At 41.6% G+C, this 12,947-nt stretch overlaps 1 protein-coding gene across 3 annotated transcripts in view; it reads left to right on the top strand.

Annotated features, from left to right (window-relative positions):
- Nucleotides 1-5,404: 5,404 nt before the first annotated feature.
- ARHGAP42 (Rho GTPase activating protein 42) overlaps nucleotides 5,405-12,947 on the top strand; it is a 289,662-nt gene continuing 282,119 nt past the window's right edge. Inside the window, exon 1 of one of the 3 annotated variants that reach the window (XM_024115293.3) lies at nucleotides 5,405-5,970. In XM_024115293.3, coding sequence (XP_023971061.1) covers nucleotides 5,817-5,970 — 154 coding nt within the window. In that variant the 5' untranslated portion in view covers nucleotides 5,405-5,816. The remainder of the gene's footprint in view (nucleotides 5,971-12,947) is intronic. The other 2 variants (XM_024115292.3, XM_055091433.1) reach the window with 2 other exon arrangements.

Here is a 12,947-nt window from a genome sequence, read left to right as displayed (position 1 = left end):
GCCCGTGAGCCATGGCCGCTGAGCCTGCGCGTCCGGAGCCTGTGCCCCGCAATGGGAGAGGCCACAACAGTGAGAGGCCCGTGTAACGCAAAAAAAAAAAACAAAAAAAAAAACCACTCTACCCATAGTTAATTCTTATTGAAAGTGTAGAGGAGATTCCCCATCCTAACTCTGAGGCACAGCAATATCTCAGGTATAGAGCTAAAAGGGACCTAAGTGAAACAGCAAATATAAAGAGGTTAGGACAGTGACTGGCACATTGCAAGTGCTTAATAAATAATAGCCATTATCATTATTAATAAAAAATAATTATTATTTATTAATTATATTATATAGGACTTCCCTGGTGGCACAGTGGTTAAGAATCCGCCTGCCAATGCAGGGAACACGGGTTCGAGCCCTGGTCTGGGAGGATCCCACGTGCCGCGGAGCAACTGGGCCCGTGCGCCACAACTGCTGAGCCTGCGCTCTAGAGTCCGCGAGCCACAACTACTGAGCCCATGTGCCACAGCTGCTGAGGCTCACACACCTAGAGCCCGTGCTCCGCAACAAGAGAAGCCACCGCAATTAGAAGCCCCCGCACTGCAACTAAGAGTAGCCCCCACTCACTGCAACTAGAGAAAGCCTGCATGCAGCAACGAAGACCCAACGCAGCCAAAAACAAATAAATAAATTAATTAATTTAAAAAATTATGTTATATAAATTTATATAAAAATATAAAATAATTTTATATTTTGGGAAGACAGAAAGCCTGAAAGGTGAAACTCCCTAAATCACATAGCTAATAAATGGCCTTTGTTCAACTATTTAATTAATGTGTCTACTATAATTCACTAGACTGAAAGTTTATAGCAGGAACACAGTGAGCTTTTGCTTACCCCTGTATTATTCTCAGCATCTGTAGCAGCACAGGCCTATAACTGATGCCTAAAACTCTTTGTTGAGTGCATTTGGTTCTTTTAAGCATGGCCTTTGGAACTAGATAGACTTGGGTTGAAATCCCAACTCCAGTACCTTCTATCTATTTAACCACTTTCAGTCATAATTTCTCCACCTCTTAAAAATGAGGCTTGCAGTCCTTAAACAATACCTATTTCGCAGGCTTGTGGAGAAGCTTAGATGAGGTGATACACATAAGCACTCTGCGATATATGAAAGCACTCTGTGCATCAAACCCAGCACATGGAGGTGTGCAGGACATTTTAGTCCCCTTAGGTTTTGCTTTCTTTACAGCTTTGTCAATTTTTGTCAGCAAACATCATGGTTTGCCACAAGGGGGCAATACTAAATGGAAATTGAAATCTATACCTAAAACAAAACAAAACAAAATACCAAAAAACTTTCCTCAGTTAAATCAATTTCTCCCTCCCCCTCTCTCTCTCTCTCTGTTTCTTCTCCCTCGTAAATGTAGTTAGTTCATGATGCTTTCATACTTAGAATTCTGTTCTTTTCCTTCAGCCTGTTCTTCAGAAATCTGTCATCATAATAAAATCTTAGCTCTAGAAGGTACTTTAGAAGTCATAGTGTCACATGGGACAAATTCTACCCTCTGCAGTTATTCCTGCTCCCTTAGTTGGTGGTCTTGACTTGCTGCTTCCACTAACTGATTCTTATGTCTTCTTTGCTTCTCTAATTAATAATGAAATTATTTAAGTGAAATAAGCCAGACACAAAAGACAAATATGTGTGATTTTGCTTGTATGAGGTACTTAGAGAAGTCAAATTCATAGAGACAGAAAATAAAATGGTGCTGACCAGGGGCTGGGGAAAGAGGGGTATGGGAAGTTGTTGTTGAAGGGGAATAGAGTTTCAGCTGGAGAAGATAAAAAAGTTCTGGAGTTGGATGCTGGTGCTAGTTGCACAACAATATACTTAATGACACTGAAATGTACACTTAAAAATGGTTAAAATGGGGCTTCCCTGGTGGTGCAGTGGTTGAGAGTCCCCCTGCCAATGCAGGGGACGCGGGTTCGTGCCCTGGTCCGGGAAGATCCCACATGCCGCAGAGCGGCTGGGCCCGTGAGCCATGACCGCTGAGCCTGAGTGTCTGGAGCCTGTGCTCCGCAACGGGAGAGGCCACAACAGTGAGAGGCCCGTGTAACGCAAAAAATAAAAATAAAAAATGGTTAAAATGGTAAATTTTATGTTATATATTTTATCACAACAAAAAAATTGAATCATGTGTTTTGCTCATTTGGATTCAATGTTGTATTTCTAGATGTGACATAAAGTTGAAATAGAATGATACAAAACCTACTTTCAAGGAGTATGCTTTGAGAAAAAAGATAACACCCGGGGTGAAATGTAAACAGGGACAGTGACACGGCCTTCTCACCATGGAAGGGTACTGAAGGGTACGTTTGGTTTCCTTAGGTACATTCGCCTTCTGTTTTGTCATCTCTTACCAGGCCTGAATTTAGCCCCAGAATATCTGAGTCTGGGAGGCCTACGTCTACAAAACTAATTGAAAAATAATAATAATCCAACAGTGACACTTACTGAGTATAAATTAAGCACTAGGCTTAAGTGCCAGACATTATATAGGTCAAGAAAAATGTTTTAGTCAGATTTACAAACATATATTAGTTTACTATCCTCACCTCACTATTTTGCTCTTTAACATAAACAAAGCCCCGCACACCCCATTTCAGAATTAAGCAAGCAAACAGACATTTCTCTGTGCCAGTAACCATGCCAAAGAGTGTGTCAGCCAATAGGATTTGTGAAACTCACCATGCAGCTGACAGGTCCACATACTATGAAGCAGAAATTTTTGGAGAGGCTACATTCCAATCTATTAAAATTTCTTGTGAAAAAGAACGTGCAAGTATGGACACTCTTTTTTTTTTTTTTTTTTTTAGAAAGGCTATTCTTTTAGAAAGAATCTAGTTCCATTATTATGGTAGGGAAATAAAGCATGAAAACAACAGTTCAAAACTGACCATAAATCCACCTTAAAGCAAAACCATTTCTGGTGTCTCTCGAGTGACTGGGTTAATGTGGCATAAGAGAAAGCCTGAGGGGCTTCCCTGGTGGCGCAGTGGTTGAGAGCCCGCCTGCCGATGCAGGGGACACGGGTTCGTGCCCCGGTCCGGGAAGATCCCACATGCCACGGAGCGGGTGGGCCCGTGAGCCACGGCCGCTGAGCCTGCGCTTCCGGAGCCTGTGCTCCGCAACGGGAGAGGCCACAACAGTGAGAGGCCAGCGTACCAAAAAAAAAAAAAAGCCTGACTAGCAGGTATAATTAAAGTATGATTCACAGGAATAAGTCATGAGTAACTCTGAAAGGACCTACAAGGGAGAAAGTCCATTATAACATACTAAACTTCAGAGGCTAAATGATGGAGGGTAGGAGGAAATATCCTAACGCCATGTAAATGCAGTGATTGTTGTGAGTGGAAACATATTGATAACGGCATCAGTGATTATTGGTCCAATGTCTGTGTGAGACTCTGTAACATAGCATATTCTGCCTCATGAGATATACAGATACTCATTATCTGTTTTCTATTCCGAGAACTGCTTGAGGTCAGGCATAATGCTTTGCTTTATCTTTCCATATAAATCGCTTCTCTGCCCAGATCCTAATGATGTATACAGTAGGCATAAAACATGCAATTACATACATGAATGGGTAAATGATAATTTATATCTTAGAATCTAGAATAAATCTGTCCTGACATATAAAACTTTTAAAGAAAAAATGAAAATTGAAATCCAACTTACTAAATGAAACTTATCAAAGAATGTTGCATTTTTAAAGAATTAATCACAGGACTTCCATTTAATGAAAAACAGGAAGAGATAGTTATATTTTATCCTGTTTCATATCTCAGCAATTGGTACTGGATTTAGTTGCTTGTAACAGCAACACGGCAAAAGTTGAAAGGGAACTACTTGTTTGGCCTGACTAATTTCTTGTCTTTCAGGCTGTGTGATGAATAGATGTAAAATCACCTTAGGTGAAAAACTGCACCACTGCAGCTTCTATCACTCCATCAACTAACAAATAGCATTATTGCCCTCCACCCCACCCCACCTTCCCAAATGAGGCGTATTTAACTGACAGACACAAGACAGACACTAAAAGTGAAGAGGACTCTAGTGGTAATCGGCCATTCTGCCAATATTTTGAGGTCTAATGATGTAAATATGGAAGGAAGGTTAAAGTCCAACTTCCCTGGCTCAGAAGAAAATAAAATCAAAGCTATCAAATATACTGTTTACATCATCTTATCAGTCTTGGTTTAAGGTTTCCATGCTATTTTTAATGTTCATGTGTACTTAAAAAAAAAACTAAAAGTCTTGACAGATTCTGAAACTTAATTGGGAAAAATGTAAAGCACTTTAATGGAATTTTTCCCATGATCTGAAGAAGAGTTTTTTTAACAGATGGTTCAAAAGGACGAAGCAATGAAAACATAGAAATTAAAAGCAGATCCTTAAGAAAAATAACTGAGTTCTCAGAAATCCTATAGATGATGGCAGGACTAGATGTAAAGCAGCAGTTTCTTTTGCTGTCAAGGTTTTGAGAGAAAAGAAATTTATTAGGTGATCCTCTACCAGAGGGATAACTGCCTCTTGGTGTGAAGTAACTATTCATTTGGAACTTCAGCCAACTTCAACAGTTTGAAAAGCTCCATGCTTTGGGGGCAGTTCCATCCAGGTGACGATAAAAAGTAGTATTGTGATACAAATAGTTATTCTTCTACAAGAGGAACACTTAAGTCCGAGGTGCTTGTTTGGGGAATAAAAACGACCTAAAATCTTCCCACCTTCACAGCAACTAAGAAAAACAACAACAACAACAAACAGCCTTAGGCCTATGTAGCTTTTCGTTTTAAATATAGAAAACCTGACTTTCTAGGATCAATGCAGTGAACGGTGGGAAAAAGTAAAACTTTTCAACCTGGAATATATACGCATTCAGTGCAGACTCGCGAAGCAAAATCTAAACTAACGCTCGAAAGTAGCATCTTCCAACCAGGCTTCAAACTTTAGAGAAAGTTAACGTTGGCTTCTCTCCCAGAGAATTCCAGGGAGTGGGTGGTGAGGCAGGGGTAGGGAGGCATGTTGGGAGTTGGAGATCATTTTGTGGTGTGGCGGACACCGAAGTGTCACCGCGGGCTAGGGGTAGCGGCCGCCCAGGAGGGGCAGAGTTAATCCCCGGGAGCAGGCAGGAGCGCTGTCGCGCGGCAACTGCGCGGAGCCAGGGAGCTAAGTGCGGGCGGGCGGGGGCAGGAGGGTAAACGGGAGGAGGGGCGGGGCGGCGCGGGCTGGGAGCGCCGCGGCGGGAGGAGGGTCTCCGAGCCCGGCAGGGTCTGCGAGCGCTCTGAGCCTGCGTCCAGCGAGGGGGAGGGTTTCCCCGGCCCGGCCGGAGGGGCGGCTGGGCGCTTCTGACTCCCATCGCAAACGACTGTCAAGGGAGCAGGGGAGCGGAGCTGCCGGAAGTGTCTGCGCGCCGCGAGAGAACTTTCCTGCTTCGGCCGCGGCCCTGAGCCTCCGCGGCCTCCGCGCTCCCGGCGACGATGCGTCCGGATGACCACGACCTGAGCGGACCCGCGCCTCGGCCCGCCTCCCGTGTGTGCGCTCGCCTCGCCTCTGGGGAAGAAGCCTGAGCCCGGAGGCGTCCGCGCGCCGCGGAGCTCCGCGCAGGCGGCGCGGCGCGCGGGACACGTTTCCCCTGCGCGTCCCCTTGCGTCCCGGCTAGTTCCCCGCGATCGCGCGTCCCCGGAGCCGGCCGCGGTCGCCGGCTGTCCCCGCCCTGACCGCCGGCCCGGACGTGTCCTCGGCGGCCGCTGGCAGTGCCTGTGCCATGGGGCTGCCGACTCTGGAGTTCAGCGACTCCTACTTGGACAGCCCGGATTTCAGGGAGCGCCTGCAGTGTCACGAGATTGAGCTGGAGCGAACCAACAAGTTCATCAAAGAGCTCATTAAGGACGGCTCTCTGCTCATCGGGGCGCTGAGGAGTAAGTTCCCCCGGCGGGGAATGGGTGGAAAGGGCGCGGGGATCTGGAGAGTCCCTCCGGGGTGTGGGTCTGAGGGGTGGGTTGGAGGAAGAGAAGCTTCTTTTGTTTGAATGGGTTTGGGGACAAAAGCTGAAGAGCTCCCCTGCTGGTGACCAACAAAGTTTGTTCGTAGGTGTTCTTGACTTATTTACTCCCAAGTCTACAGAGAAGGGAAAGGTCTCTCTCTACTAGACCCCGGAGTATATCCTGAGGAGCGTTGTTCAAAGTCATCTTTTTGTATAACGCTCCTGGAAAAATGTTGGGGACTATTGGTCTTTTTCGTAACTTTACTGTGCCTAGTTTGAACACTTAAAGTCCTTAAGGAGGGATTCGAGAGTTTATCTTAAGGATAAAAATGAACCTGATTTTAGTGATATTCAAAGAAAATGATTAATTTCTTATGTACCTCAGTGGCTCTTCATTGGGCACAGTCAGTCATTGAATTGGCCTTTTAAAAACATATATAGATTTGTAGCTTTGCGATTTAGTAAGATGAAGACAGAGCGGCACCAGTGGATCTTATCTCTTTACAAGATTTTTGTGCGTCTTAATTTTTGGTTTGCATTGTAACTGGTGTTGGTCCAGTCACTGGGGCTGAGAGTTCAGCAGCTAAAGACCAATCAGAACTTCTGATGATCCATAGAAAGTAAAGACTGCCTTTAGGAGATTCTCCCACCTCCTTTCCCACACACCTCCTGTTCACATTTTCTGTACTTCCTGCGTCCCCTGGATCTTCATTTTCAATTACTAGGACCTACGAGAGTCTTAGTAAAAGAAACTCTAGAGTTTCTCTTACAGAGTATTGACTGACTAAATGATAAGGCTTAATTTGTTTTGTTACCTTCCCCAGGACCTATTTGCACTTTAACAGAGGTTTCTGAAAGCCTCTGAAACGAACCCCTGGAAATTCTGGCCTCCCATAGGTGAGCGAGATATTTTCGTTAAGGTGGAGAGGCCTTTGGGTGATCCATCTAGCAATTCCCAGGACATAGGTAGGGGAAGCATCATTGATATGTCAAGTGCAAGGTCAGTAACAACATGATGGAGATGGGCATGTGTCTGAAACTAAGACAACGTTAGCATCTGATCTCTATTTGGAAGTATGTATTCGTACTAAGGTTGAATCTTAGCAAAATGTCTTGAAATTAGTGTGCTCCCAAATGCTTTTTATTTTACCATCCAAATGTGAAAACATCTACTTATCCCTTGTGTTACTTAACCAGGGTAAAGGAAATAATGTTCTATGTCTACATTCACTTAATTTCTGAATTTGAGGCTACTGATAATGATAGTATTTACTGATTTGTGAAAACTACTAGTTTATCTGCAGTTCTGTCCATCTTATGTATACACAAATGTGAACTCTCCTTCTTTCTGATTTGCAAATCCCACTTGAGGTCTCTGGAGTAGCCTCTGCATCTTAGGGAGCATGATGCCTTTTCAAAAAGAGTTTCCCCATCTCAGCGTTGAATGCCAGGCTGACTCTTGCTGGAGATACCATATGGTCTACAAATGACATTTTCCTCTCGCTCTGCTGGAGATCAGTTCTGTTGCTTCAAAAGTTGAAAACACATAGCTGTGATAAAACCTCTGAAATGAGCACCGTTTCACTAGTAATATTATGAACTTTACTATGATTGAATCTAACCTTGCAAAAATCAGGTGATTCCCATCTTTATAGGTTTGTTCTTCCATTCATAAGTGAAGAGGTCTGGAGAGTGTAAGTTCCTTGAACATACAGACCCTGCCTTATGAACTTGAACTTGTACGCTTAAATATACAACCTGTCTTTCTAGGATTCTTAGGTTTGTGATGAGAGTACATTACGTTAACTAACATTTGATTACTTCCCTTGTAGTAGAAAGAAAACGTTTTATTCCTTGTTAAACGAATTCCCAACATTAGCTTCCAAATGAGAAAGATGTGGAGCTGAGAAACCCTTGAAGTCACATGATGGTGCTGCTTTCTTCCCACCAAGTGACCTTCTGTCCCTTGGGGAGGATGCTCTGAGGCTAGGCTGCAGCTGCTAAATGCCTGCTCTCTGAAGCTGCTCCTGTAGGAGGATCGGAGTGTGTCTAAAGGACTTGAAGCCAGCTTAATTCTATCCCAAAGATCCACCAAGGAGCCCTCCTTCCCCCAGTCCTGCCCCTTCTGACTGTTTTTCCTTTCTGCCCTAGGAAGCCTTCACTTTCCCTAACCTTAAACTATGCCTTTCCTTTCTCCATACGTGCTGTTTCAATAAGTGTATCCATTATCCATTTCAGATTTATTTGTAGCACTTTGCTGTCATTTTCATTTATAGTTAATGGTTTCTTAATAAGACTTTCCTGAGCTGACAATCATCAGTGCGTTTCGAAGCATCTTATATTATTTCCAACCTAGTTAATAACTTTTCTGGTGAAAGTCTTGGCATGCTTTCTTGGGTAGTACATGCTTTACTGTTCCAGTAGGAGTCACATATGCTCCTTAATCTTTTGTTCAGGATGTGTATTTCTTTAGTAGAGTATTTTGGAGGATCCTTATAAATGAGGACCTTGACTTTGAATTTTAAATTTTAAAAATTTAAATAATTTTAAATAACAATAACTTTGCATTTTAAATAATATATGTAAGATACTTACCATATTTTTAAGATGAATTTTTGCATTTCACATTCATATCCACTCTGAGAAAATGGATGACGGTTAACTGTGTTAACATAGTGACTTAACGTAAACCTGAGTTTAAGTTCTGGTGCTGTCAAATGCTCTGTGATAATTAGCAAATAACTTAATCTCTGCGTCCTACCTTTCCTGTAAAATGAGGGAGCATCTATAAAAATCTTACCACTAGGATTATTTGTTCATTTTGTTACATGCCATATAGACATTTGGTGAGTGGTATTTGAGAATATATGATACAGGTGAATTGGGTTCTAGTTCATGCTGTATGACTCACAATCTCCACCCTTTTTATCAAATGTTACTCTATGAACTTTGTTCCTTTAACAGGTGCCAGTCTTAAAATGTGGGTTGTGAAATTATAGGCTAGTTTTGCTTATTAATTTTCTCCTTTTATAGATTATATCCAAAGAAACATTTCAAAGTGGCTTTCTCATATAATTCCCCCCTTTACTTTCTCTTTTTATACTTTTGAATTCAAAGAACCATCGTTGAGTAGAGCTTTGTCTTTACAAGAATAGACAGACCCTCCCTCCCAAGAAAAGAAGAGAAAAAGAGGGGGGAAAGAAAGGCAGATATGGAATTTTATTCATTGAATCGAATTGATTGAATTGATTGGGTGGAGAGAGCCTAAGCATGTCAACATTCTTTCCTCCCACCTGCCCAGCAGCATCTTGGCCATCCCTCCTTTCTTATCACTGTCCACTTCCTCTCATTACCTTAAGGTGGAATTGGCCAGGTATTTCCTCTACCTTTAGGAGAGTGTTTCTCAACCTTGTATGGCTGGACTTCTTTCAAAGAAAAAAAAAGTTAGTGGACTCTAATATAATTTTATTAATTATGATAGTTAAAAATATACCTGCATGAAACTATAATTCTTATGCTTATTCATGCAATCTTAAAAGTAAATCAGTTTACACATTAAATATAAATAATACTGTGAAACCAATTCAAAACTTTTAAACTACATTTAACCAATGGATGATGTTATTTTGCTGAAATGACATTTTCTCTTATATAGACTGTTGATCATATCTTGTGTGTGTTGATGATTCATTTTCTCATTGTTTTCCTGATTGAAAGTACAGTTCTTCAAAATCAGCTTGTCCTGATGATGGCCTTGTCTCTCACAAACTTTATTTCTTGGTTGTATTGCCTCTGTTCTTAAAGCAGTTGTTCTTGACACTAGCGATCCATGACGCAAATAAGAAGGGCACCTATTTGAGTGGTAGAAGTTGGTCACTCATAAATTGGTGTAGAATATGCAGTTAATTAAGACATTAGCAAGAGGAGGCACACAGTTTATTTTATTCAAGTATAGTTGGTTTGCAGTGTTATGTTACTTTCTGCTGTACAGCAAAGTAATTCAGTCATACGTATACATTCTTTTTCATATTCTTTTCCATGATGTTTTATCACAGGATATTGAATATAGTTCCCTGTGCTATACAGTAGAACCTTGTTGTTTATTCATTCTCTATATAGTAGTTTGCATCTGCTAATCCCAAACTCCTAATCCACGCCCCCCACCACGGCAACCACAAGTCTGTTCTCTGTGTCTGTGAGTCTGTTTCATAGGTAAGTTCATTTGGGAAGCACATAGTTTCTTAAAGGTGTCTACCCTCTCTGGCCACAGACCTCAGTTGGAAGTATACTGTCGTGGTGCACTTGTGATCTGGGGATAAAGTAGTTGTTTAGTATGAAAGATAACCCTAAATGCCAAGGCCACATTGAACTATCTTGGAAAGGGTGAGGTACTCCTGCCTTCCATTTGCTGTGTTTCACTTTAAGCCAGTCTCTATTTTGTGTGTGTTCAGGGTCCACTTTACTACCAGTTTTTGAGGGCACAGGGAAGGAGTTAAATAAAAGGGAGGAACAATGACAAGTGTAAGCAATTTGAAAGACTTTCTGTAGTTATTGCACTATTTACTTGGTCATCCTTCAGATTTTAGTGAGAACTACTATTGTTTTAGGCTATTTTTGGTATTTTAATTTGCACCTAGGTTTTATATCGTTTACCGGAACTCACTGTAGATTCTTGTTTACCCTGCAAGAGCTACTTCACTGTTGTTTATTCCACTAATGTTTCGCTTGTTTAGCTGGGCAGCCTAGTCAAAGGTGTGGATGTGTAATTACTTCCACAATTCATTTGGTTCTTATAGTTATTCATTAGAATTTGAGTTAAATGAGCAGAAATAATTCTAATCTTTCAAATGAACTGTAATTAATTTAGGAACTGGTAGATTAGGAATGTGGTACTTTAAGGTTCTTCTTCAGAGACATGTATGAGTAAGAGCAGTTAGACTTGTGTTAATTTAAATAGGAACCTTGGTGCTCATCAAAGTGGAATTAAATTGGGCTGGCTGAGTACTACTGTCTACCTCTCTTTGATTGTCCACATGAGCTTAATCGGTGCCTTTTAACAGTATCTTTATTTCCATTGGATTTCCTTTTTCCACAGATAGTAATTGAAGGGTGGTCCTGTTAGAAAGGAGTGGGTTGCTGGGAGAACAGAACATGTTTTCTGTCTCTTGGAGGAGAATGGCTTAGCAATAACCACCTTTTATATTGCTTCCTATGACAGTTATGATCAAGATACTCTGAGCATGCAGAAAACTCAGGTAACCACGAAACTTTGAAGTCACTGAAAAGCTGCTTTAACAAACATGCTTTCAGTTATTAACATTTCTTAGAGCACAATGTTAATCATGTTCATGGTGATGCTTAAGAAGCATTTCTCCAATTATATAAGAAAAACATAATAAAGCTTACATTCAGTATTGCTTTGGTGCCAAGTGTAATTTTATTCAAGTAATGTATATGTAGAGTGGTAAATCTTTTTTCTAGATTTATAAAGAGAAATATTAAGTTTTCAGGCTATTAAGCCACATTCAGTAAATATTATGCACCATTGAAATGTTTATTATGGACAGATGAGAAAGGGTGAAGGAAAGGGGGTTACTTAGTCTTGAATCTCTTTCCTGAATATTGTTTCTTGCCAGAGCTGTGGTTGCCACCTGTTCTGGCCCCAGCCATCCCCACTGTCTTGTCTGGATGGTCATTTCCGCTCATTTTAGCATCTTGGCAGGTGCTAGCTTCACCATGGCTGCACCTGCTGCCTGCCTGGTTCAGTTTGCAGCTCTGCCAGTCTTCCTTTTTCCTCCAGCCTGCTGAATCTCTGCCCAGCATCTAATCCTCCTCAGAGTATATCTCAAGTGGATCTGGCCTTACCAACCAAGGACTTGCTACCTGCTTCTTGCTGACTTTCATCCTGAAAATGAAAACCAGTTGCTGAGCACCTGGCTCTCTAGTTCAAGGAATCGGTGCTTCATATTTTGCAGCTGCTGTATTCTGAGTTTCATGGCTGGGTTTTGTATAAGTGTAGACTTCCATAATATTTGTTAATCTTAATGGCCCTTGGGGCAGAATGATAGCAGGACAGAATGGAAATGTGGTTATTTTAATGGTTTTGTTTTTGGCCAGGTGGATTTAAACTTGGCCTGGATATTTCTGGTACTGTGGATCCTTCCCTGTAGGATTACAGCTAACCGGAATGTTTGGTTCATCAGAATATGCCATTGTTCATATCTGCAGTTTTCTGATTTTATAATCAAGAATCCAGTTATAATGCTGAAGAAAGTGTTACAGCAAAACACTCAGGTACAATATGCTGTGTAAGGAAAGTGATTTGTTTTAGAAAATGTGAATTGTGGAATAGTAAGGTACCATACAGTAGCTGATAATCTGTCAGTTTTTCCAACCTTTTTCCTTCATTGCAGAGGAGTGTATGCATAAAAGAAGAAAAAATAAGCCCTACTTTTCTAGGATTTTGAATCTTTCATTTGAGAGTAATTTGTCTAATTGTAATTTTTTTTTTTTTTTTCGGTACATGGGCCTCTCACTTGTGGCTTCACCCGTTGCAGAGCACAGGCTCTGGACGCACAGGCTCAGCGGCCATGGCTCACAGGCCTAGCCGCTCCGCGGCATGTGGGATCTTCCCGGACCGGGGTATGAACCCGTGTCCCCTGCATCGGCAGGCGGACTCTCAACCACTGCACCACCAGGGAAGCCCTAATTGTAATTTTTACATGGAACATGATGGGAAAAGGCTAGGATAAGACTGATAGTTAACTCTTTGTAGATTATTTTATATTAAGTATTACAGATTTTTCACTTCCAATATTTAGATTTTGTGGTGAAAGTCTCTATGCCTAATAGTATTTTTAAAATGCCAAAACATGACGTTCTTTATGTTGTTGGCTTATCTAATTTGGATGA

Source organism: Physeter macrocephalus, chromosome 16 (assembly GCF_002837175.3).
Source record: "Physeter macrocephalus isolate SW-GA chromosome 16, ASM283717v5, whole genome shotgun sequence".
Taxonomy (NCBI): Eukaryota; Metazoa; Chordata; class Mammalia; order Artiodactyla; family Physeteridae; genus Physeter; species Physeter macrocephalus.
This window is presented reverse-complemented; position numbering and strand designations above follow the sequence as displayed.